The 26,771-nt window shown below is 45.5% G+C and overlaps 1 protein-coding gene across 4 annotated transcripts in view; it reads right to left on the bottom strand.

Moving 5' to 3' along the window:
- NTRK3 (neurotrophic receptor tyrosine kinase 3) overlaps window positions 1–26,771 on the bottom strand; it is a 1,282,719-nt gene that overhangs the window by 635,791 nt on the left and 620,157 nt on the right. For 3 of the 4 annotated variants that reach the window (XM_030189707.1, XM_030189710.1, XM_030189708.1), the window contains exons 9-11: window positions 26,345–26,641; window positions 19,519–19,542; window positions 5,616–5,686 (exon numbers count right to left, since the gene is read on the bottom strand). In XM_030189707.1, the coding sequence (XP_030045567.1) occupies window positions 5,616–5,686; window positions 19,519–19,542; window positions 26,345–26,641 (392 nt within the window). The remainder of the gene's footprint in view (window positions 1–5,615; window positions 5,687–19,518; window positions 19,543–26,344; window positions 26,642–26,771) is intronic. The other variant, XM_030189709.1, reaches the window with a different exon arrangement.

The raw sequence follows: 26,771 nt of genomic DNA, 5'->3' as shown, positions 1-26,771 counted from the left end.
TTGAGGGTGAAAATAAAAAGTTGTGAAACGGCATATTTTGTGGTGGGAGGGGGTTTGTGACCACTGGGGGAGTCAGGGGAGGTCATCCCCGATTCCCTCCAGTAGTCATCTGGTAATTTAGGGCACTTTTTGGGGCCTTATTCGTGGAAAAACAGGGTCCAGGAAAAGTGCCCTAAATTCTCACTAAAAACGCATATTTTTCTTCCATTATCGGCAAAAGGCGCCCATCTCTGATCGCCCGATAACCACGCCCCAGTTCCGCCTTCACCACGCCTTTGACACGCCCCCATCAACTTTGTCCGCATCCGCGACGGAGTGCAGTTGAAAACGTCCAAATTCGGCTTTCGATTATACCGCTTTATTCGTTTTTGTGAGATAAACGTCTATCTCCCGATTTGGGTCACAATATAGGCGTTTTACTATTTCGATTATAAGCTGGATAGTAACATAGTAGATGACGGCAGAAAAAGACCTGCATGGTCCATCCAGTCTGCCAAACAAGATCAACTCATATGCGTATACCTTACCTTGATTTGTACCTGCCTTTTTCAGGGCACAGACCGTACAAGTCTGCCCTCCACTATCCTCGCCTCCCAACTACCAACCTCTCTTCCCCCACCTGCTCCGCCACCCAATTTTGGCTAAGCTCCTGAGGATCCATTCCTTCAGCACAGGATTCCTTTATGCATATCCCACGCATGTTTGAATTCCGTTACCGTTTTCATCTCCACCACCTCCCGCGGGAGGGCATTCCAAGCATCCACCACTCTCTCCGTGAAAAAATACTTCCTGACATTTTTCTTGGGTCTGCCCCCCTTCAATCTCATTTCATGTCCTCTCGTTCTACCGCCTTCCCATCTCCTGAAAAGATATTTTTGCGGATTAATACTGGGCTAGATGGATCATTGGTCTAACCCAGTATGGCTATTCTTATGTTCTTAACAAAAATATATAAGAACTTAATTAAGAACTTTTACATACCTAAACCAAAACATAGTATCTTCCCTTTCTTTAACTGCCCCCCTTCCGTGCCAGAATATTGTTAGAGCTTTGGTTACTAGCACCATGCCAGCAGCCAATTCAAGGCATTTACTACCCTCTCACTACTGAAGTATTTTTTATATATTTCTTCTCAAATTTTGACTCACATCTTCCCTTGCCCTTAGGATAGCTTTCAATTAGAAATGCTACTTTCTTGTATTATATTGAGGGATCCATGATCTTTAATCAGGGCCATATTCAAAGGTATTTACCTTGATAATGGCACATGATGTCCTAGTGCCCTAGTAAGCAGTGGCATAGCTATGTGGGGCCACGGGGTCCTGGGCCCCCATAGAGTTGGCCCTGGACCCCCCTGCCGACGACCCTCTCGACCCCCCCTCCTACCACCAACCCGCCGTCACCTACATTTGCTGGCGGGGGACCCTAACCCCCGCCAGCCAAGGTCCTCTTCTTCCTTCGTTCTGTTTCCGAGTCTGACGTCCTGCATGTTCAACAGTAGTTCTTAATTGGCACACATTGGGCGTGTGTAGGTGCCTACGCAGCTTAGTAAAATGGCCCCTAGGTTTGCTCATTAAAAGTTGACCGGACGATCCCCTTTCTTCTTCCTTGTGCCATTCATCTGGAATGGCCTGCCGCTCCACATTCGTAGCACTCTCAAGTTTAAGAGTTTCAAGGTAGAATTAAAGACCTGGTTATTTCAACAGGCTTATGGGGGTCCAGATTAATTTCGTTGCCATGACATTAAATCTTTTTCCTAGGTTTTCCTTGAACCCTCTTCTTTCTTCTCCCCTCTTTGTACATAACAACATAAGAGTAGACATATTGGGTCAGATCAATGGTCCATCTAGCCCAGTATCCTGTTTTCAAACAGTGGCCAAGCCAAGTAATGAGTACCTGGCAGAAACCCAAATTGTGGCAACGTTCCATGTAGAACCCCAAAGAATAGCAAGATTCTGGAATCCTAAAGAGTAACAAGATTCCATGCAGAATGTCAAAGAGTAGCAACATTCCATGCTACAAATCCCAGGGCAAGCAGTTGCTTCCCATGTCTGTCTCAATAGCAGACTATGGACTTTTCCTCCAGGAATTTGTCCAAACCTTTTTTTAAACCCAGATACGCTAATCCAACTTCTCTGTCATAGGCAGCCAACTCTGGAACGCCATACCTTGACACATCCGAAAAACCACTGAACACCTACCCTTCCGAAAACTGCTGAAGACTTACCTCTTCAAACAAGCCTATCGAAATGACTCGTCCTAACTCCCAAACCTAATTCCACACCACTAGTATCACCCATACTCCAATCCTTTCCCCACATCTATTACTAATGTCCTACTCTATGTAATTATGTCATCTCTGAGATACTTTGTTCCATACTTTGTATTATCTATGCGATACTCTGTACCATACTTTGTAAGCCGCATTGAACCTGCTATTGAGCGGGGTATAAATGCCACAAATAAATAAATAAATAAATAAATAATCGCTGTTACCACCTCCTCCGGCAAAGAGTTCCAGAGCTTAACTATTCATTGAGTGAAAAAAATATTTCCTCCAATTTGTTTTAAAAGCATTTCCATGTCTTTTGTGTGTGCTTGTGATTCTTTCCTAGCAATTAAAGAAGCTCCCTTCCTTTTCTAATTATATTGCAGCCTGTACACTGCTTTGCTCTGCCTGTCAGTTAAGAGTGGTTTAGCAAAAGTTAATAAATTATAAACTATAAGTTCCATTTAACCGACCAGGAGCCATTCTTGGCCAGTGAAATCTTTTTAAATATCGGGTCGATAGAATACTACTGTATCTGCTTGAATATCACCTTAAAAGTTAGTCATATCCACTTACTACTACTACTACTTAACATTTCTAGAGCGCTACCAGGGTTACGCAGCGCTGTACAAATTAACAAAGAAGGACAGTCCCTGCTCAAAGGAGCTTACAATCTAAAGGACGAAATGTCAAGTTGGGGCAGTCTACATTTCCTGAGTAGAGGTGTAGTGGTTAGGTGCCGGAAGCGACATTGAAGAGGTGGGCTTTGAGCAATGATTTGAAGGTGGGCAGGGAGGGGGCCTGGCGTATGGGCTCAGGGAGTTAGTTCCAAGCATGGGGTGAGGCGAGGCAGAAAGGGCGGAGCCTGGAGTTGGCAGTGGTGGAGAAGGGTACAGAAAGGAGGGATTTGTTAAAAGTTAGTCATAGCCACTTCAGAAGACATAGAGCTGGCGTCTAACTTAAGATAGTCTATATAGGTTGTCTGTGTCTGTCCTGCCCATGCTCCGCCCAAACTCCACCTGTGTGTATAAGTCCTCCTTGCAAATATGTGCTTTGTAACTTCGATGGGCCTTTACAGAATAGCGCTCAGGCGGAATGCTGGCAGTTACTGCATGTAAATGTTAACCACCTATGTTACAGAATGATCTCCTTTTTCTCGGATCACAGCTCTTCAGCATCCTATAGCGATACACAAGCCAGTGTCTTGCATCTTCTACTGACACTGGCATAGGGCACCTATAATAATAGCTACGTTGACAGGATAAATACTGACTCCTGGTGCAGGCATCCCAGCCGAAACATGGCTGTGTCGAGTCTTTATCCTGAGTTCATGCTCTTTCTATTGTGGATATTTGTCAGGTTTTTTTTAAAAACAAAGATCTCCATTCCATTGGTTTCTTTTTTGTTTTTGTTTATAGATTTCCCCACTCTTTTGTTTCATAGATAGCAATGGTGAATATACATGAGTAATTGAAGTACGATGGCAAGCATTTGAAGAAAACATTGAATGCAGTGTTTAAATATCAAACCAAATGTTTCTCTTATATAACCTTTACTTTGCACATTGGTAACTGAGCATTAGTATTTACAAAGACGATCTGCTTCAAAAATTAATATTTATTTTTTACAGCAAAAAATATCCTGACTGAAATTTCCAAAAGGGGTTTAACTGGGCAGGAGAAGCTCCGTCCCAGTTAAATCCCGTTGAGCCACCCGGCACACGATATTTAGAAGCACTTAACTAGTTAACGTTACTGAATATCACCATTAACCAGCCATCTCCTAACTGCTTAGGCTGGGGCTAGAGCAGATACTTTGTCAGTTAGCAGCAATTTTCAGCCCGCTATCCAGCGAAGTAACTGCATAAAATTAACTGGGCAGCGGTCTGAAAATTACTGGTGCCCAGTTAACTTACAGGTGATCTGATACTCGGATATTCAATGCCAGGAGCCATGCATGCCCTGGCATCGAGGGGTCCTTTTACTAAGGTGCACTGAAAAATAGCCCGCGGTAGTGTAGGAGCATGTTTTGGCTGCACGCAGAATCTTTTTTTCAGCGCACCTGTAAAAATGTCTTTTTATTTATTTGGCCGAAAATGGACCTGCAGCAAAATGAAAATTGGCGCGCATCCCATTTTGGGACTGAGACCTTACTGCCGGCCATTGACTTAGTGGTAACATCTCACGCATTAACCAGGTCGATGCACATTCAAATTCCGATTACCACCCGTGCGCCAGAAAATAAAAATATTTTCCGGCGCGTACTGGACACACGTAAAAAATGAAATTACTGCCCGGACCGTGCGGTAGCCAGGCGGTAACTCGGAATTGATGCGTGTTGGGCGTGTGTAGGCACTTATGCGGTTTAGTAAAACGGACCCTGGATATCCAGGGTCAGTTCAGTCCGTAGCTGTGAGCATCTCAGATGCTATTATGACCACGGGCTGAACATCAAGTGGATCATGTTTGAATCTGGACAGTGCTGGAAGGTCTGAACTAGTGTTCTGCAACTTTAGATACGTAATAATTTACATACTGTAAATAATAATTCAATTAAAAGCTAGTGAAGCCCACACCAGGGGCGGGAGGGGGTCCAGAACCTGAGGTGAGGGGGCACATTTTAGCCCCCCCCGGCTCCGCCGACCCCTTCACCACTTTTGACCCCCCTCCCACTGCCACCTGTGGCGTAGCCATGGGGCCTGGGCCACCCCCCCCACTTTTGGCTCAGGCAGGGGCGTAGTCAGACTTCGGCGGGAGGGGGGTCCAGAGCCTGAGGTGAGGGGGCACATTTTAGCCCCCCCCCGGTGCCACCGACCCCCACCACCACCACTTTTGACCCCCCCCCCGGCGGCGGTGGCCCTCCCCCATCCCTTTCGACCCCCCCCCCCCCCACATCCCGCCACTGCGAACCCTCCCCCGCCAGGTACCTTTGTTGGTGGAGGTCCCCAACCCCCGCCAGCCGAAGTCCGCTTCAGCGTTGGTCTCTGAGTCCGGCGCATTTGCTGATCTGGATTCTGTTTCTGACGTGAGCCCTGACGTCCAGAAAGGCAGAAACGGAATCCAGATCAGCAACGGAACCCACTCCAGTAAGGTACCTGACTGTGACGGCGGGGGAGAGTTGGCAGTGGCGGGAGGGGGAGTCGAATGTGATGGGGAGGGTCGGCGGCAGGGGGGGTGAAAGCAGGGGGGGCCAGGGCTTAATCTGCGGGGCCAATGCCCCTGTGGCCCCACCTAGCTACGTCCCTGGCCCACAGTAAACTTTATTCTTCCATCACAAATAGGTGACTGCATTACAAAATCAAGCAAGCAGGGACATATAGATCGCAAAAAGTTTGAATGGAACTTGCCCCAAAAGTGTCTTCCTCTGGTTTGTGCGTCACACTGATCGGTGGGGTTGGGCTCACTCCACCTTCTGCTACTAAAACAAAAGAAATAGAAAAACATCAATAAATATTCATAGAAATATATTTTAATGTACTTTCATTGGGCTTCTTTTACAAAACTGCAGTAGAATGTGGCCTCAGCATTCCCTTACGCGAGTCTTTCCCACACGTTAAGGCCATTTCTACCGCAGCCATAAAAATGGCTGATTTCCCGTTTTCTGAATTAATGGCCGTGCGCTAATGTGGCATTAGCGCATGGCCATCATTAAATATTAGTGCGTGAACCCTTACTGACACCTGTATTCTTGGCAGTAAGGCTCACATGCTAATTCCATGCTAATCAGTGCATGGCGATGCAGTTGCACTAAGGGGGTCCTTTTACTAAGGTGCGCTGAAAAAAGGGCTGCGCTAGTGTAGGCGCGTGTTTTGGGCACGCACAGATCCATTTTTTTCAGTGCACCTGTTAAAAAGGCCTTTTTCAAAATTTTTGCCAAACATGGACGTGCAAAATAAATTTAATAGTGGCGCGCGTCCATTTTGGGTTTGGGTCTGAGACCTTACCGCCACCCACTGACTTAGCGGTAAGGTCTCATGTGGTAACCGTGCGGTAATAGTCTACACAAAGAATGATGATTACTGCCCAGTTTCCACCACGCGCCTGAAAATAAAAACTTCTTTTCCAGCGCGTGTAGCAGACACGCGTTAAAAACAAAATTACTGCCCAGGCCACGCGGTAGCTGGGTGGTAACTCCAAATTGACACGCGTTGAGTGCGCATAGACACCTACACAGCTTAGTAAAAGGGCCCCTAAATGATTAGTGCAGAAACACCCACTCTCCAACCCCTCAACAATAAAATAAAAATTTGTTTAACATGCAGTTTGTATGGGATGCTTCAGCACGTCCTGCAGTATGCCCTTTTCAGCTGCAGTAAGCATGTGCTAGTGCTGACACACCTCAGCACATGTGTGCACCTCACTTTTTCCCAGTGGTAGGGCCATGATTATTTACGTGTGCCTAGAGACAGCTGGGCACCTATTGCAAGGTAAATAGAAGCATTTCTGGTGGAGTGCCTATATAATTTATAAGGTCCTCCCAAAAACTTTCACTAACTACACCCTCTCCAAAAGACATTACACGATGTGATACCCACAAGCGAGCCTTCTCCAGAGTAGCCCTCACACTCTGGAATGCACTGCCTGAAAGGCTGCGCTTAGCACAAGACTATCTCTACTTCAGGAAGCAGGTGAAAGCTTGGCTCTTCAACCAAGCCTTTAACAGAAGAAGTAACTAACATGTTAGTCTCACTCACACACACACACAAGGATTGACTCGGGCTGCACATACTGCAGCGGGACATGTTTATCCACTCTTACCCTAGCTGAGATGATATTTAACCATCTCTCTGACCTCATCTGCAACTTTCTTCAAATCAGTCACCTTACTTTCTAATTCGTTCTACTTTCTTACTCATCTATATGTTACAACTTTGCCTTACCCTTCACTATCAATTATAATGTTCTATTACATATTGTGTTGACATTGCAAGTAGTATACCATGCCATACTTTGTATTGTTTTTGAATATTTTTACTGCTGTAATTGCCTATTGCTCATGTTTGATCTATTCTTACTGTACACCGCCTTGAGTGAATTCCTTCAAAAAGGCGGGAAATAAATCCTAATTAAAAAAAAAAAACAAAAAAGAGGAGTGGCCTAATGGTTAGGGTGGTGGACTTTGGTCCTGAGGAACTGAGTTCGATTCCCACTTCAGGCACAGGCAGCTTCTTGTGACTCTGGGCAAGTCACTTAACCCTCCATTGCCCCACGTAAGCCACATTGAGCCTGCCATGAGTGGGAAAGTGCGGGGTACAAATGTAAAAAAATGAAAGAAAGAAAGAATTTAATTGTCAAAAATATGCACATCTTCTTGTGCAGAAAAAGCAGGTGCACTGAATTGATAAGGGGGTCTTTTACTAAAGCTTAGCGGGCACTAATGCATCAAATCGGCGTTACCGCCTGGCTACTGCGTGTGCCTGGTGATAATTCGGAGTTTGGTGCGCACTGAAAACCCCCGGTAGAAAATAATTTTCTATTTTCTACCGCGGGGGGCGTTCCTGGTGGTAATCGGCAGCTGGTGTGTGCTGGACGGTTACCATGTGGGTAACGCGCGAGCCACTACTGCTAAGTCAATGGGTGGCGTTAAGGGCTTGGTTTTAATTTTGCCACACTTTCATTTTCCAGCTCAAACCCTCCCCTTTTTTCCAGACGCGGTGGAGAAATGGTCCAGCGCGCATCCAATACACATACCCACACTAGCGCAGGCCACGTTTTGACACACCTTTGTAAACGGGCCCCTTAGTGCAAGCCACATTGAGCCTGCAAATAGGTGGGAAAATGTGGGGTACAAATGTAGCAAATAAATAAATAAATAAATAAATGCTAAGGGGTGAATTTTATAAATAGCGCCTGTAAAATTGGCGTTGAAAAAAAACATAAGAATAGCCATACTGAGTCAGAGCAAGGGTCCGTCTAGCCCAGTATCCTGCTTCCAACAGTGGCCAATCCAGGTCAAAAGCTTAAGTGGTATTCTATAATCCGCACGTAAAGTTCAGCGTCATTTATAGAATAATGCTTAAGGGAGAGGTCACACATAAATTTAGGCACCGTCATTTGCACCAACGAATGTGTGGCGGGAATGCCCATGCCAAAATTGATGCACGGAGCAGCCATAATCTGTAATTACATGTGTAACTCAAAACCATGCCCTCAATCTACCCCAAAACACTCGCGATCCTCCCATTTCCATGGCCCCCTTTTCGGTCCACGTGTACATTTTAGGCACAGATCCCACACCTAAATTTACACACGCAAGTTCTAATTAAATCTAATTGGCGCCAATAATGGCAACTTTTATAGAATCGGGGGGTAAATGCTGGGCATCCCATTTTATACCTTTGGGTGATGTGATAGCGTATTACAATGCCCGTCAGCAAGCACGAAGCTTTAGTATAAAGCAGGGGCGTAGCCAGACTTCGGTGGGAGGGGGGTCCAGAGCCAAAAGTGAGGCACATTTTAGCCCCCCGGTGCCGCAGACCCCCCCGCCATTTTTAACCCCCCCACATTTTTGACCTCCCCGCCGCCACCACCACCTTTGACTCCCCCAGCGCCAACCCTTTCGACCCCCTCTTCCCGCCACCACCAACCCTCCCCCGCCGCCGCCGTCGGGTACCTTTGATGGCAACCCCCATCAGCCAAAGTCCTCTTCTCCGGCACAGCCGCGTTGCTGATCTGCAAGGGCAGGCTTCTGTTTCTGTGAGTCTGACGTCCTGCATGTACACGCAGGATGTCAGACTCACAGAAACAGAAGCCTGCCCTTGCAGATCAGCAAAGCAGCTGTGCCAGAGAACAGGACTTCAGACTCGCAGACTCAGACTCACAGAAACAGAAGTCAGATTCACAGAAACAGAATCCTGCCCTTGCAGATCAGCAACGCGGCCGCGCCGGAGAAGAGGACTTCAGACTCACAGACTCAGACTCACAGAAACAGAAGTCAGACATCAGACTCACAGAAACAGAAGCCTGCCCTTGCAGATCAGCAACGCGGCCGCGCCGGAGAACAGGACTTCAGACTCACAGACTCAGACTCACAGAAACAGAAGTCAGACATCAGACTCACAGAAACAGAAGCCTGCCCTTGCAGATCAGCAACGCGGCCGCGCCGGAGAACAGGACTTCAGACTCACAGACTCAGACTCACAGAAACAGAAGTCAGACATCAGACTCACAGAAACAGAAGCCTGCCCTTGCAGATCAGCAACAAGGCCGTGCCGGAAAAGAGGACTTTGGCTGGCGGGGGTTGGGGACCCCCGCCAGCAAAGGTACCTGACGGCGGGAGGGGGGGGGGTTGAAGGGGTTGGCAGCGGGGGGGCCAGGGCCAAATCTACGGGGGCCCATGCCCCCGTGGCCCCACGTAGCTACGCCCCTGGTATAAAGGCCCCAAAAGGAATTATCCTTAAGAACATCCGTGTGCATTGCCTATAAACTGTTAAATGAAAATTAGCCTTATAATCATACTTTGTACAGCAGGTTCTATCTTTCTTTTTTATTCCTTTCCTCTGTACTTTCCCACTTTGGTGGTAACAAATTTATAAGGGGTTTCTGCAGAGAAGGTAGCTTTATAACTAAAAAAAAACAACTTTCAAATAATATGACTATTATAGGAAAATTCCAAAAAAGTGTCTAGAAAATGTCCTTCTTCGGAAAATTTTTGAACTCATTCTCTGATAATACTTAAGGACTCTTTTATAAAGGTGTGGAAGGCTCTACACACGTGCAGTGCATGCCAAAATGAGACTACTGCCCGGGACAAATCATTTTTTTATTTCTTGCTGCATGCAGCGTTTCCAGCGTTAATTGGAAGTTGGCATGCACCGACCAGTCACCGCACATGTATCGCATGACTCCTTACTGCTAGATCAATCTGTGGCATATGACGTTTAATGTGAGCAAGTGCAAAGTGATGCATGTGGGAAAGAGGAACCCAAATTATAGCTACGTCATGCAAGGTTCCACGTTAGGAGTCACGGACCAAGAAAGGGATCTAGGTGTCGTCGTTGATGATATGTTGAAACCTTCTGCTCAGTGTGCTGCTGCGGCTAAGAAAGCAAATAGAATGTTAGGTATTATTAGGAAAGGAATGGAAAACAAAAATGAGGATATTATAATGCCTTTGTATCACTCCATGGTGCGACCGCACCTCGAATATTGTGTTCAATTCTGGTCGCCGCATCTCAAAAAAGATATAGTGGAATTAGAAAAGGTGAAGAAGGGCGACAAAAATGATAAAAGGGATGGGATGACTTCCCTATGAGGAAAGGCTAAAGCGGCTAGGGCTCTTCAGCTTGGAGAAAAGGCGGCTGAGGGGAGATAAGATAGAGGTCTATAAAATAATGAATGGAGTTGAATGGGTAGATATGAAGCGTTTGTTCACGCTTTCCAAAAATACTAGGACTAGGGGGCATGCGATGAAGCTACAATGTAGTAAATTTAAAACAAATCGGAGAAAATATTTCTTCACTCAACGTGTAATTAAACTCTGGAATTCGTTGCCAGAGAATGTGGTAAAGTCGGTTAGCTTAGCGGAGTTTAAAAAAGGTTTGGATGGCTTCCTAAAGGAAAAGTCCATAGACCGTTATTAAATGGACTTGGGGGAAAATCCACTATTTCTGGGATAAGCAGTATAAAATGTTTTGTACATTTTTGGGATCTTGCCAGGTATTTGTGACCTGGATTGGCCACTGTTGGAAACAGGATGCTGGGCTCGATGGACCTTTGGTCTTTCCCAGTATGGCAATACTTATGTACTTATGGCAGTAAGGCTCAGGCCAAAAATGGACATGCGCTGGTTTCGATTTTAGCGCAGGTCCATTTCCCGGCCCTTTTTCCTAGTTGGTGTAAAAAATGCCACAGTGTGCGCCGAAAAGGCACGCTTCCACTACTGCAGGCCACTTTTTACCGCAGCTTATTAAAAAGACCGCTCAACGTTTTTGTTTTTTTGAAGAAGTATTTTTATCACAAAGTGATTTAAACATTTCTTTGAGAAGAACACTTGATACAACTGGGGTCTCCCTGAAGCAGTGTGTGCAAAACAATGTCCATATCAGGGACTGTGGGCAGTGGAGTTAGGTGATTCTTTTTAAAAGTCTCTTAAACAAGTCTTTAAAGAAACTTATTTGAATGTGGAAGTTACGGGACGTTGATCGTCTGCAACTATTTTAGGCGAAACAGTTTGACTTGGAGATTTCATTGAGTTTTTCATTATGTGCAATGATAAAAATTATTGAGATGTGTAATTCGTGACATCAATGATGTTAAATTAGTCTCAAATTATATACGCATAATTATTCAATATTACTGAAACATTTATATCACTGCGGGGTTGTTTTTGATTTTGACTTGTACGATTCCTATCAGTGCAGTTCTACTGTCCCCGTGTCTGATGGGTTTGAAAAATAGCTTAGCAAAACTATCCACACAGATTTGTACATGCTAGAATATACTACTACTACTACTTAACATTTCTAGAGTGCTACTAGGGTTACGCAGCGCTGTACAGTTTAACAAAGAAGGACAGTCCCTGCTCGAAGGAGCTTACAATCTAAAGGACGAAATGTCAAGTTGGGGCAGTCAAGATATCCTGAATAGAGGTGTAGTGGTTAGGTGCCGAAGGCGACATTGAAGAGGTGGGCTTTGAGCAAGGATTTGAAGATGGGCAGGGAGGGGGCCTGGCATATGGGCTCAGGGAGTTTGTGTGTAGTAATTTGATTGTTCTTTTATAGGAGAAACATTTAACAGTGGGCGGGCAAACGTATGCAGGGGGAGGGGGAATGGAAAAAAGTAGTAACAGTAACGTAGGTAATGACGGCAGATAAAGACCTGAATGGTCCATCCAGTCTGCCCAACAAGATAAACTCATTTTACATGGTATGTAATATTCCATGCATGTTTGAATTCCATTACCATTTTTATCTCCACCACCTCCCGCAGGAGGGCATTTCACGTATCTACCACCCTTTCCGTGAAAAAATACTTCCTGACTTTACTCCAGAATCTGCCCCCCTTCAACCTCAATTCATTTCCTCTAGTTCTACCACCTTCCTGTCTCCGGAAAAGGTTCGTTTGCGGATTAATACCTTTCAAATATTTGAACATCTGTATTATGTCACCCCTGTTTCTCCTTTCCTCCAAGGTATACATGTTCAGGTCGGCAAGTTTTGTCAAGGGCTGTGGTTGCGCTACCGGACTAGTAGCAAGGCTGCACTTACGAATGAACGAATACTCATACTGGGGCAAACTGAGGGTCCATCTAACCCAGTATCCTGCTTCCAGCAGTGGCCAATCCAGGTCACAAGCAGGGGCGTAGCCAGACCAGCGGGAGGGAGGTTCAGACCCCGAGGTGAGGGGCATATTTTAGTCCCGTCCCCCCCGGTGCTGCTGACCCCCCCGCCATTGCCGCCACCACCACCACCAACTTTGACCCCCTTCCCTGCCGACGATCTTCTCGACCCCCCCTCCCGCCACCAACCCTCCCCCGCCGTTGCCTACCTTTGCTGGCGGGGGACCCCAACCCCCGCCAGCCGAGGTCCTCTTCTTCCTTCGTTCTGTTTCTGAGTCTGACGTCCTGCACGTTGTACGTGCAGGACGTCAGACTCACAGAAACACAATGAAGCCTTGCGATCTGCAGGGCTTTGTTCTGTTTCTGTGAGTCTGACGTCCTGCATGTTGTACGGGCAGAACATCAGACTCAGAAACAGAACGAAGGAAGAAGAGGACCTCGGCTGGCGGGGGTTGGTGTCCCCCGCCAGCAAAGGTAGGCGACGGCGATGACGGGTTGGCGGCAGGAGGGGGGTCGAGAGAGTCGTCGGCAGGGGGGTCCAGGGCCAAATCTACGGGGGCCCAGGCCCCCGTGGCCTCACGTAGCTATGCCCCTGGTCACAAGTACTTGGCAGAATCCAGGTGGTGCTAAGTGCAGGCGTGCTGTCAGTCGTCAGAGCAAGCATGCAGTCCCAAGCCGCACACTAGCTGTTACCAACAACCATGCCTCTGCTCCATCCCTGTCATGCCCACTCAGCGTGTTAGGCAGCTAGCGTGGATTTTTGCCGTGATCGCTTTTTTAATGTGTGTTAGAAGCTGGTGCAGGGCTGCATTAACCTCTAACATGCAATAAAACCAGTCTTAGCAGCTTAACGCTGCTTAGTAAAAGCAGGGGTGTAGCTTTGGGGGCCACAAGGGCCTGGGCCCCCGCAAATTTCATCCGGGCCCCTGGTTTTGCTGGCGGGAGTCCCCAACCCCTGCCAGCCGAAGCCTTCTTCAGTGCCCGTCTCCGGCGCAGCCGCGTTCCTGCTCTGCTCTTCTTTCTTCTTGCTCCTCCTCCTCCTGTCCTGTGCATGCTGATGCTCCTTTACATGGAACTGAGGAGCGTCAGCGTGCACAGGACAGGAGGAGGAGCAAGAAGAGCAGGGCAGGAACGCGGCTGCGCCAGAGATGGGCGCTGAAGAAGGCTTCGGGGACCGCCACCAGCAAAGGTATTTGTTTGCGAGGCAAGGGGGTTGCGAGGAGGCACAAGGCAGTGGCGGTGGGAGGTGAGGCGAAGCGTGACGGTGGGGGGGGGGGGAGTGGCAGGGCGGCACTCAAAATGTGCCCCCAACCTCGGGCTCTGGCCCCCCTCCCACTGTAAGGTCTGGCTACGCCCCTGAGTAAAAGACTCCCTTAATTTAGTCAAGTGGCTAAATTCGTCAAATTTTGTGCAGATCTGGGGCAAGTTTAATTCAAAGGGAAAAAGTTAAGAGGGAAGCGTTGATTTTCAGTGCTAACGATTTAATTTGTCTGCCCAAATAGGAGCTGCAGTAACAAGCCAAGATTTAACTGGCCACTCTCCTTTCTCCTGACTGTAAATAGGTAATAGTTAGAATTACAGACCACTTCCCTGAAGAAAAAAAAAAAGAAGCAAAACATTGGCCATGTCTGCAGTTGGTCCGATAGAGATTAAGGCACCTGTTTACTAAGGTGCGTTAGTGTTTTTAGGTGCACCTACATTTAGCACACATGCTAACCATGTAGGCGCCTATAGGAATATTGTAGACACGTACATGGTTAACATGCCTACAAGGTTAACAAGCGTTAAAAATGTTAACGCGCCCATAACGCTGCTTAGTAAACAGGGCTCTAAGCTAAATACCGTTTTATTCATAGTGAGAATGAAACAGTTGAAGTAATTGTGAATTACAGTTGTAAGTAAGATATATGGATCTGAAAGGACCAATGAAAATATTTAGTGAGCGGTGAACTTGTAATACTGTGAGTTCATTTGACATATTCCACCTCTGATGGTCCATAAAATTTATAAGTATTGGAGCAACGTTTATGAACATGTTGATGAAATGGTTATAACTCTGAAGCAAAGATTTTATATAGGGAAAAGTTATATTATTAGCTATTGGCAACACTGCAGGGATTTCCACCTAGTGTATCTATTTCCCCGCATAGACAATTTGGTTGTTTCAAAAGGTACTAATTTAAGCTGACACTTGAGTTTAAATTAACATGAAAAATGAGCTTGCGGAGCTACTGCTAGTGATATGCAACTTATCCTTAAAATCGAGCGTGGTACCGGAAGATTGGAAGGTGGCCAATGTAACGCCCATTTTTTAAAAAGGCTCCAGGGGAGATCCGGGAAATTATAGACCGGTGAGTCTGACGTCGGTGCCTGGGAAAATGGTAGAGGCTATTATTAAAAACAAAATTACAGAGCACATCCAAGGACATGGATTACTGAGACCAAGTCAGCATGGCTTTTGTGTGGGGAAATCTTGCCTGACCAATTTACTTCAATTCTTTGAAGGAGTGAACAAACATGTGGACAAAGGGGAGTCGGTTGATATTGTGTATCTGGATTTTCAAAAGGCGTTTGACAAGGTACCTCATGAAAGGCTACAGAGGAAATTGGAGGGTCATGGGATAGGAGGAAATGTCCTATTGTGGATTAAAAACTGGTTGAAGGATAGGAAACAGAGAGTGGGGTTAAATGGGCAGTATTCACAATGGAGAAGGGTAGTTAGTGGGGTTCCTCAGGGGTCCGTGCTAGGACCGCTGCTTTTTAATATATTTATAAATGATTTAGAGATGGGAGTAACTAGCGAGGTAATTAAATTTGTTGATGACACAAAGTTATTCAAAGTCGTTAAATCGCGACAGAATTGTGAAAAATTACAAGAGGACCTTACGAGACTGGGAGACTGGGCGGCTAAATGGCAGATGATGTTTAATGTGAGCAAGTGCAAGGTGATGCATGTGGGAAAAAAGAACCCGAATTATAGCTACGTCATGCAAGGTTCCACGTTAGGAGTTACGGACCAAGAAAGGGATCTGGGTGTCGTCGTCGATAACACACTGAAACCTTCTGCTCAGTGTGCTGCTGCGGCTAAGAAAGCGAATAGAATGTTGGGTATTATTAGGAAAGGTATGGAAAACAGGTGTGAGGATGTTATAATGCCGTTGTATCGCTCCATGGAAGACGTGGAGGGGCATAATTGAACGAAAACGCCTATCTCCATGGGCGTTTATCTCCGAGAACGGGTCCGTGAAGGGGCGGACCGAACCGTATTTTCGAAAAAAATAGACGTCTGTGTTTTATTCGACAATTTGGGAGCTGGGCGTTTTTGTTATTCAGCGATAATGGAAAATGAAAGCGCCCAGCTCAAAAACGAATAAATCCAAGGCATTTGTTCGTGGGAGGGGCCAGGAGTCGTAGTGCACTGGTCCCCCTCACGTGCCAGGACACCAACCGGGCACCCTAGGGGGCACTTTTACAAAAAAAAAAAAAAGGTAAAAGAGCTCCCAGGTGCATAGCACCCTTCCCTTGTGTGTTGAGCCCCCCAAATCCCCCTCAAAACCCACTGCCCACAAGTCTACACCATTATTATAGCCCTAAAGGGTGAAGGGGGCACCTACATGTGGGTACAGTGGGTTTGGGGAGTTGGACGACTAATAAGCATTAAGCAGCACAATTGTAACAGGTAGGGGGGGATGGGCCTGGGTCTACCTGCCTGAAGTCCACTGCACCCCCTAACAACTGCTCCAGGGACCTGCATACTGCTGCCAGGGAGGTGGGTATGACATTTGATGGTAAAAATAAAAAGTTATGAAATATCATGTTTTGTGGTGGGAGGGGGTTAGTGATCACTGGGGGAGTCAGGGGAGGTCATCCCCGATTCCCTCTGGTGGTCATCTGGTCATTTAGGGCACTTTTTGGGGCCTTATTCGTGAAAAAACAGGGTCCAGGAAAAGTGCCCTAAATTCTAGCTACAAACGCATACTTTTTGTCCATTATCGGCGAAAGGCGCCCATCTCTCCTCGGCCGATAACCACGCCCCAGTTCCGCCTTCGCCACGCCTCCGACACACCCCCGTCAACTTTGTACGCTTCCGCAATGGAATGCAGTTGAAAACGTCCAAGTTTGGCTTTCGATTATACCGCGTTATTCGTTTTTGTGAGATAAACGTCCATCTCCCGATTTAGGTCGGAACTTGGGCGTTTTTCTCATTCGATTATAAGCAGGAAAGTCTCTTTCAACTTAGATTTCCAATGTTCAGGAAGTAAAGATTGGTTGCACAACTCTCTTCCTCTATCTTGTATCAGTTTGCTAATTTGTGGAATCAACTTCTTTTTTTGTTTAGGATCATCTACTCATTATTTTACATTTAGAAAGAATCTGAAAGCTTTTCTGATTCGTAAAGTTGTTTTATCTATTGTTTCATTAATTAGATCTTTTGAATGTTGAAATATTTTATCTGTAACTCCTGGACAGACTGGTCTGGTTCTTGTTTTATTTATTTATTTATTGCATTTGTATCCTACATTTTCCCACCTCTTTGCAGGCTCAATGTGGCTTACAATACATCATGAGTGGTGGAAGTACATTAAAAATAGACATTTAGTGTTACAGAATAATCTTGGACAGCATAATAATGATAAAACATGGTAGTGGTATAACAAGCAGATATTGTAAGACAGTTTTGACTGTGTGTGGGGGAGTTATGTGTATTCAAATTGGTTGATCTTTGTGGTAAGCCTTGTCAAAGAGATGTGTCTTCAGTAGTTTGCGGAAGTTCATTAGTTCGCTGATCGTTTTCAAGTTGCGCGGCAGTGCGTTCCATATCTGTGTGCTTAAGTAGGTAAAGTTTGACGCGTGCATTAATTTGTATTTTAGACCTTTGCAGTTAGGGAAGTGCAGATCAAGGAATGTGCGGGTTGATCTTTTGGCATTCCTGGGTGGTAGGTCTATCAGGTCTGACATGTAGGCTGGTGCATCTCCGTGAATGATTTTAAGAACTAGGGAGCAGATTTTGAACGTGATGCGTTCCTTAAGTGGGAGCCAGTGTAGTTTTTCTCGTAGGGGCTTAGTGCTTTCACATTTAGTTTTGCCGAATATGAGTCTAGCTGCAGTGTTCTGGGCTGTCTGAAGTTTCTTGATTATTTGCTCTTTGCAGCCGGTGTAGAGTGCGTTGCAATAGTCTAGATGACTGAGCACCATTGATTGTACCAGGTTACGGAAAACATTCCTTGGGAAGAAAGGTCTTACTCTTTTTAATTTCCACATTATGGAATCCCTCCTTCAACCTAATAGGTATAGGCAGAATACAGGAACTGGTGTAACATAACATAACATGTTAATGAGGTTAATATGAATTATTAGTAAATAGTTCTTAATATATAAAATTCTGCAGATCAGCAGTAATTAATGCACATTAATGTGTGTTAATCAGTAGTAATGCAATATAGAGGGCATCTATGGGTTTATCCCATATGCTGCCATAACATGGCTGAACCAACCCTTCCCCATACTCCCAACATTATGATGGGAGTGCGGGGAAGGGGTGGGTTTGGAGCCTTAAACTGAAGAGAGAGGCATAAGGTTGACTGGTGCAGAATTCAGGCACCAATGAGGAGTAAAGGTGTTTTAGGAAGAGAATGGTGACATTTTGGTGGGCAACACCTTTTGTGAAAGACCAATGGAGAGAGATTTTTTTTTTGTGACCCAATCACCCTCCTAAAAAGTGGTCTGGGAGATAGTAGGAAGGATATGCAGTGAATATGAGTAAATATTTTAGGGGTGGGATTTGGGCCATTCCTTATTTGGATGGTACCTGATGGATGCCCTAAATGAAGAATTTAATAGGGGTCAAAGAAAGGAGTGGGAGGGGGGTCCATGTGAAATGCCACCATGGGCCAAAGGGGGTAAGGCAAGGTCATGCAGAATTGCAGGCCATGTCATGTGGGGGGTTTGTGCAAGGTAGTTATTAAGAGTACTGGTTAGTTCATTACCGACTAATCAGGCATTGACAATTGATGTTTATATTATTGAGAAGTTATTTCATCTTGATTTGTTGTATGGGAAATGGTTTGACGACTTATGTTTAACTGTGTTAATTTCAGTAATGAAGCTGCACCAGTTACTGCCACATGCAAGTTGTCTGTTGTATTTTTTGGTTTTGAAACTAACAGTGAGGATGATAGAAAGTATGAATGCCTAATCATTTTACCTCTATCCAGGAAGTCTAGACTGCCCCAATTGACTATCTGCACATGTTGCCCTTTAGATTGTAAACTCCTTTGAGCAGGGACTGTCCTTCTTTGTTAAACTCTACAACACTGCGTAACCCTAGTAGTGCTTTAGAAATGTTAAGTAGTAGTAGTAGTTACACCTTGTAGTAAATCTAGTCTGTAGTGTTTAAAAAAAATGAAACAGTCCCTCTTTCCTACCCGCCTCCCTCTTGTTCATAAAAAAGACAGAAGGTTAGGACATGTCCACTTCCCTCCTTCCTGTCCAATAAAGTTAACTCTTTACTTTTACATGCTCATATGTTTACTTAGAAGTTTCTATATCTAACTCTGCTTAGGTATAGTAGTAATGAAGGATAATCTAAAATTTGTACCAAATTATACGTGGAGGAGTAGCCTAATGGTTAGTGCAGCAGGCTTTGAGCCTGGGTTTGATTCCCGCTGCAGCTCCTTGTGACCTTGGGCAAGTCACTTAACCCTCCATTGCCCCAGGTACAAAAAACATAGATTGTGAGCCTTCTAGGGACTGAGAAAGTACCTGCATATAATGTGTACAACACTGTGTATGTCTAGTAGTGCTACAGAAGTGATTAGTAGTGGAACATGCTACATTGTTCCCTCTATTTCTACCACTTGCTATAGTGTATGATGCATGTAATTAATCTGTTCTGTTGACTTCCAGGCACATTATTCATACCGGGTTCATATATTTGAACAATGTTTACGATAAAGGCGACAAGGACTCACCCGAAAAGAAGTAATCTGTAATCTCTGTGAAAAAGACAGAGAGATAATTACCACATTAAGTAAAATGACAAAAGAGTAACAGCACTTACATAAAAACCACTAAAGACAGCACAACGTAGTAAAGACATAAGCAGATCTTTCCTTCCTCAGCACTATTTTCTCAAACAGCAGCCCATAGTGGCTCACAAAATGAGTGGAATCCTTTTCCCAAGGTTAGTTTCACTTAGGGGACACAGAACGTCTAGAGGTTTTAATCACTAACAGCAAATTAACTTATTCTGGAGGAAGGCTTCCAGTTTTTGAATTAATTTTATAGATATTTCATAGTAAGGCGACCAGGTCTAACCCTCTGTTAAAATGCTGTGTCGCATCCTGAAGTCCAAACTACGGTACACAAGCATTCTTCTCATTATTTCGTTTCCCATTTTTTTTCCTTACTTTGTTTTCTCTGAACACCACATCAGGGGCCCTTTTACTAATAAGATGTGGTAAAAAGGGCCCTGAGCTAGCAGTGAGGGCTGTTTTTGCCGCACGCTGAGGCTATTTTTACCGCAGCGTGTAAAATGGCTGAAAAAACATGGCCATGCGGTATGATTGCTCTTACCATGTGGCCATGTGGTGGAGGAGCACTTACTAACACCCACTAAGGAGCACACTAGGGCTGAAACTACGGCCAGTGTCCACATTGGGCCGGCGGTAGCTCCATATTGGCATGCGGTAAGCCTGCGCTGAGCTTACCACTGCTTAGTAAAAGGGCCCCTTAGTTTTCTGCTGAACACCATTTATAAGTAGGTTTTGGCTTCCAGACTCATTACACAGACACAGTGGCGTAGCGAGGGCAGCTGCCACCCGGGGCGGTTCACCGCTGCGCACCCCCCCCCCCAGGTGCAGCATGACACCCCCCACAGCGCATCAACCCCCCCTCAGCGTATCACTCAAGCCCCCCCCCGAGTGCATTCTTGCCTGCGCCGTGTGCACGCCGCTGGGGTGGGGGTGTCAGTTCCGCTGGTTCCCTGCTCCCTCTGCCCCGGAACAGGAAGTAACCTGTTCTGGGGCAGAGGGAGCAGGGAACCAGCAAAGCCGACACCCCTCCAGCGGCGTGCAACCGGGGCGGACCGCCCCCACCGCCCCGCTCTTGCTATGCCACTGAACAGACAGAAGACAGATGGGAGTCCAGGTGTTCAATGTATTAACCCATTCTATCCACCCCACCCCCCAAAAAAACCTGTTCAGGTTGGAGAAATTAGCTACAAATTGGTAGAAATGAGAGAAATCAAATAGTGGTATCAAACATTTTTTCATAGTTAACACCAACAAAGAATCAGGTGGCTATTTCTGAAGCCCTATTCAAGACTTACATATGGAAAAACTTGCATTTTCATGTCTATCTTGGATACACATGGAAACCTCACTTTCAGAAAGCTGATATTTACAGGTGTAAGGATGTACCACGTACAGATAGCAAGGGGTAGAGCTTGAGCGGGGCTTGGATAGGATCAAATCTAGACACATATTTTGCATTTCAAAAAGGGAATACACATGGATTCCTTCATTTATCAATGCTGGGATTTATATTTACATTTATATTATGCAATTACCTAATAGTTCAATACAGATTACAGTAAAAAACAAACAAACCTGTCAATCAGACTGGGAAATCACAAGAAAGAACATCCAGCACATTATATTATTATAAAGTTCAATTTCCCCAAAAACGAGTGAATAAAAAGCTTTCAGTTTCTTCCCATACCTTAAATAGTTAGATTCCAATCGAACTCCATTTGGTAAGGAGATCCAGATGATAAAGGGGATGGGACGACTTCCCTATGTGGAAAGGCTAAAGCGGCTAGGGCTCTTCAGCTTGGAGAAAAGGCGGCTGAGGGGAGATATGATAGAGGTCTATAAAATAATGAGTGGAGTTGAACGGGTAGATGTGAAGCGTCTGTTCACGCTTTCCAAAAATACTAGGACTAGGGGGCATGCGATGAAGCTACAATGTAGCAAATTTAAAACGAATCGGAGAAAATTTTTCTTCACTCAACGTGTAATTAAACTCTGGAATTTGTTGCCAGAGAATGTGGTAAAGGCGGTTAGCTTAGCGGAGTTTCAAAAAGGTTTGGACGGCTTCCTAAAGGAAAAGTCCATAGACCGTTATTAAATGGACTTGGGGAAAAATCCACTATTTCTGGGATAAGCAGTATAAAATGTTTTGTACATATTTGGGATCTTGCCGGGTATTTGTGACCTAGATTGGCCACTGTTGGAAACAGGATGCTGGGCTCGATGGACCTTTGGTCTTTCCCAGTATGGCAATATTTATGTACTTACGTATACTAGATGCTTGATAAGCAATAGACATAATCCTCCGGGATTAAGAAGACTGAATGACTGCATATATAAGACTGCACAATTGACTAACGAACAGCAAGATAAGTAACCCTCATAAAAATTTCATTATAAAACCTACAGTAAAGGTAATTGAGGGCTACACTGACAGAGCAGGTTTTTCAACCAGTGATGATCAGGCAGTGTTCTATAAAGTTGGGTTCAACGAAAGGAGTATGTGCCTGGGTTTGAGGCTTTTTCTCCTATGAACACATAACTGGACACTACATTACAAGTAGAGTAGAGGTCACAGGGTTTGATTTGTTATTTAGCCTTAGCACATGGCCATTAATACAAAAAATGGAAAATTGGCCATTTTACAGCTGCAGCAAGAATGGCCTTAACACACAGGAAAAACCTCCTTAAGGGCAAACTAAGGCGATGTTTTGCCACAGCTTAGTAAAAGGGCCCTATAGCATGTAAATGTAAGGGTGGCATACACATGGATGGGCAATGAGCAGGTCTGCAACCTACGTATGTAACTTCAAGAACACAGTAACTTACATTGTATCCCTGCCACATTTACAGACCTGCCAAGTCTCCCGCATTCAGCGGGAGACTCCCGCTTTGGCGGGTCATCTCCCGCACTCCCGCCAAAGCGGGAAAGTCTCCCGCTGAGAAACTGACCGCTGATCCCTTTTTCCCCTACTGCTGCTACTTCTTCCAGTGAGCAGCAGCGGCAGCAAAACAACTCCTGCCACCCGCTCCCCCTTTCACCTGGTATCCGTTTCCTGGCCACTGCTGCTCCAGGGGCAGAGAGAGGAGCGGCAGAGCCAACAGCCCAAACTTAAAGGCTGCAGTGGCCCCGTGCTTGCTGTTTTTTTTTTTTTTTTTTTCATCGCCACTGCAGCCCAACAGAAGAAGCAAAGCAGCAGTGGCCAGGAAACGGATACCAGGTGAAAGGGGGAGCGGGTGGCAGGAGGTAGACTGGAGAGAGTGGGGAGGAAATGATGTGAAGACACTGGATAGAAGAGGGGTATAGAGAGAGAGAGATTGAAAGGTGGGGAGAGAAGGACGGGACATGGAAAAGGGCTGGAGAGAGAGAGAGAGAGAAGCTGCTGGAGAGAAGGATGGGGAGAAAGGGGGGGGGGGATCCTTGCTGGACAGATGGCAAGAGAAAGAGGGGAGATGCTGGATGAAAGGAGAGAGAGATTAGGAGAAGATGCTGGAAGGAAGGGTAGGGATAGAAACAGGAGAGACACTGAAGGATGGGGAGAGGGAGAGGGGACATGATGAATGGAAAAGGGTAGAGAGAGAGAGACACTGGATGGAAAGAAGGAGAGAGAGAGAGAGAGACTGGATGGAAGGATCGGGAGAGGGTTAGATGTTGGATGGAAAGATTGGGAGAAGGGGTAGACATTGGATGGAAGGATGAAGAAAGAGAGAAGATGGATGGAAAGATGGAGAGAGAAAGAGGGAAGACAGATGGAAGGATGGAGAGAAAGACGCTGGATGGAAGGATAGGGAGAGAAAGAGAGAAGGCACTGGATAAGATAGGGAGAGAAAGAGGGGAGATGAATGAAAGGATGCAGAGAGAAAGGGGGAGAGACTGGAAAAAAAGTGTAGAGAAATAGACAGACACTGGATAGAAGGAGGGGGAGAGAGAAAGAGACACTGGATGGAAGGGTCAGGGGAGAGGGTAGATGGGTGGAAAGATGGGGAGAGAAAGAGGGAAACCGCTGGAAGGAAGGGTAGGGAGAAAAAGGAGACGCTGGATAGAAGGATGCAGAAAGAAAGAGGGGAGACACTAGAGGGATGGGGAGAGAAAGAGGGGAGCTGCTGGATGGAATGGGGGAGAGGACAGAGTAGTGAAAGACCGGAGAATAAGAGGAAGGGGCATATAACATAGTAGATGACGGCAGAAAAAGACCTGCACGGTCCATCCAGTCTGCCCAAGAAGATAAATTCATATGTGCTACTTTTTTTATTTGTACTGTCCTCTTCAGTGCACAGACCGTATAAGTCTGCCCAGCACTATCCCCGCCTCCCAACCACCAACCCCGCCTCCCAATGGAGAACATGGGTGAGGAAAAGATGAAAAGCCATAGGAAGATGAAGGAAAAAGAAGGAAATTAAAGAATGGATAGTAAGAATGAATTAAATTTGGACAGAGAGAGAGGCAGAAAAATGGAGAGAAAAAGGATGAATGGCAGGAAACCCTGGCAAGAGAAAGACAAAGGAAAGCAGAATCAAGAGACTGGGAGCAACACAATTAGAAAAAGTCAATGGGCAGAAAACAAAGGTAAAGAAAATAATTTTATTTTTAATTTAGGATAAAATAATGTGTTAGCTAATTGAAAAGGGTATTAGACTATTAAATAAAATATTTTCTGAAATGGCTGCAGGTTTGAGGTGTGCCAGGGGTGGAGCCATGCAGAGTGGGTGGAGCCAATGCAAAGTAGGGCGGGGCTAGGGGGTATGTAACATAGTAACATAGTAGATGACGGCAGAAAAAGACCTGCACGGTCCATCCAGTCTGCCCAACAAGATAACTCATATGTGCTACTTTTTGTGTATACCCTACTTTGATTTGTACCTGTGCTCTTCAGGGCACAGACCGTATAAGTCTGCCCAGCACTATCCCCGCCTCCCAACCACCAGCCCCGTCTCCCAACCACAGGCTCTGACACAGACCGTATAAGTCTGCCCAGCACTATCCCTGCCTCCTAACCACCAGTCCCGCCTCCTACCACCGGCTCTGGCACAAACCATATAAGTCTGCCCAGCACTATCCTCACCTCCCAACCACCAGCCCCGCCTCCCACCACCGGCTCTGGCACAGACCTTATAAGTCTGCCCAGCACTATCCCTGCCTCCCAACCACCAGTCCCGCCTCCTACCACCGGCTCTGGCACAGACCATATAAGTCTGCCCAGCACTATCCTCACCTCCCAACCACCAGCCCCGCCTCCCACCACCGGCTCTGGCACAGACCTTATAAGTCTGCCCAGCACTATCCCCGCCTCCCAACCTCCAGTACTAAAATCTCCCTCTCAAAAATTGGGACCCCTTGGTAGCTCTGCACCAGGTCTATGGCATCGATACTTGGTTACTATTCTATAGTGGAATTTGGGTTCCCCGACGCTGTTATGAATAAGTTTTCACCATACAGCATACAAAATTTTTTTGGGAACTACCAATATAACTATTCTTCAGTGGTATAATATAATCATAAAAAAGAATAGTCTAATACAAATTTATTTATTACAAACAACATAATGTATTGTGATTCATTACAAACCATATTAAAACCCCCCTATTACATCAATCGATTCCAGATGTATTACACACCATTTCACTATACATAGACTCCCTACCTACTTATATATAATAATAATACCATTCAAAAACAATAATTGTATAAATGTTCATCAATGAATACTTTTAGGAAGACTATGCCCACTTATAATATAAACAAACCATCTGGAGGGAAAATCTGAATTCCCCTGTATTGTAAGTCCAATGTTCAGCCACGGAAAAACTATGGTTCCTTAAAGGATCCTTTAAATAAATAAATAAATCGACCAAGCAGTTGCAGTCCACAAAACAACTTTTGATGTAAGCAACTGTCTTAATAGAAATGAAGATCGAAACGCAATTTGAAAGATTTTATGCTGATAGCTCTACACAAGACTGTGGTTCGCCAATGGGCATCCTCAGGAGCCGTTCAAAATGCCACTGCAAAGCAGCGGCTACTCGACAATCATAAAATCAGTACAGGAGTATATATTAAAGACATCTATATAACAGTGGCGTTCCTAGGGGGGCTGACACCCGGGGCGGATCGCTGATGCGCCCCCTCCTGGCGAAAGACCCCCCCCGGGTGCACGCCGCTGGGAGGGGGGGTGCCGCGCGCCTGTCCGCTTCGTTCGTTTCCATGCTCCCTCTGCCCCAGAACAGGAAGTAACCTGTTCCGGGGCAGACGGAGCACAGAACGAACGTAGCGGACAGGCGCAAGACACCCCCCCAGCGGCGTGCACCCGGGGCGGACCACCCCCACCGCCCCCCTCTTGGTACGCCACTTCTATATAATAACATTCCTAAAATTTTTAACTTCATTTAATATCACTTACATTTAACCAGGGTGCCACAATGGAGGTGTTTCGATCTGACATTTTATCAATCAGATTTGAAGTCTCGCACTATTATAGCAAAGGTCTTTTTAAAGACCAGCTCATTGACTCAATTTGAAAAGTTTCACGTCTGGAGATTTTGAGATTCATTTCTTGAAAAGACTCCTGAGGCAGGCCGTTGGGCGGAAACACACTGCTGTGTCGAGTTTTTGATCAATAAATCTTCTCAAGGATTAACATTGTCCTTCTTGTCTCTGGGGTCCGTGGTCATTTTCCCACTATCTCCCCTTCTATAAGTTAAAGAATTACCCACAAAAAAATAATAATTTGATTATTTTAGGTCATCTGAGGACATTGCAAGAACTCACCTGGAAAAGGTTGCTCCAGAAAGTGAGCACGAACTGTTTCTTTGGCAACTCCAAGGTTATTGGTGGCGATAAGTGTGTAATTCCCATTGTAGTAATGGGTGGGCTTGTTGAAGAGCAGGCAGCCATCGGAGACAGCACCTTGCTGGAAGTATTCGGTGCGGATAAAATCCACCTTTCTTAAAGTCTGGCCATTATGCAACCAGTTTAAGACTGGCTGAGGGTTCCCACGGACAGAAAATTCAATGCAGTGTTCGTGATGTGTCACTGGCTCCACCAAAGACAAAATTTTTGGTGGAACTGTAAAAGGTATGAAAAAGAAGAAGAAAAGATATTAATGCAAGCCAATATTTTAACTGAATTACTATGTAACTTTTTAAGTCTATGTCTTTTGATAATGAGCACCACAGGATACAAAATCAATGCTAAC

Source organism: Microcaecilia unicolor, chromosome 1 (assembly GCF_901765095.1).
Source record: "Microcaecilia unicolor chromosome 1, aMicUni1.1, whole genome shotgun sequence".
Classification (NCBI taxonomy): Eukaryota; Metazoa; Chordata; class Amphibia; order Gymnophiona; family Siphonopidae; genus Microcaecilia; species Microcaecilia unicolor.
Note: the sequence above shows the minus strand (reverse complement) of the source record. Positions and strands in the feature narration are given on the sequence as shown.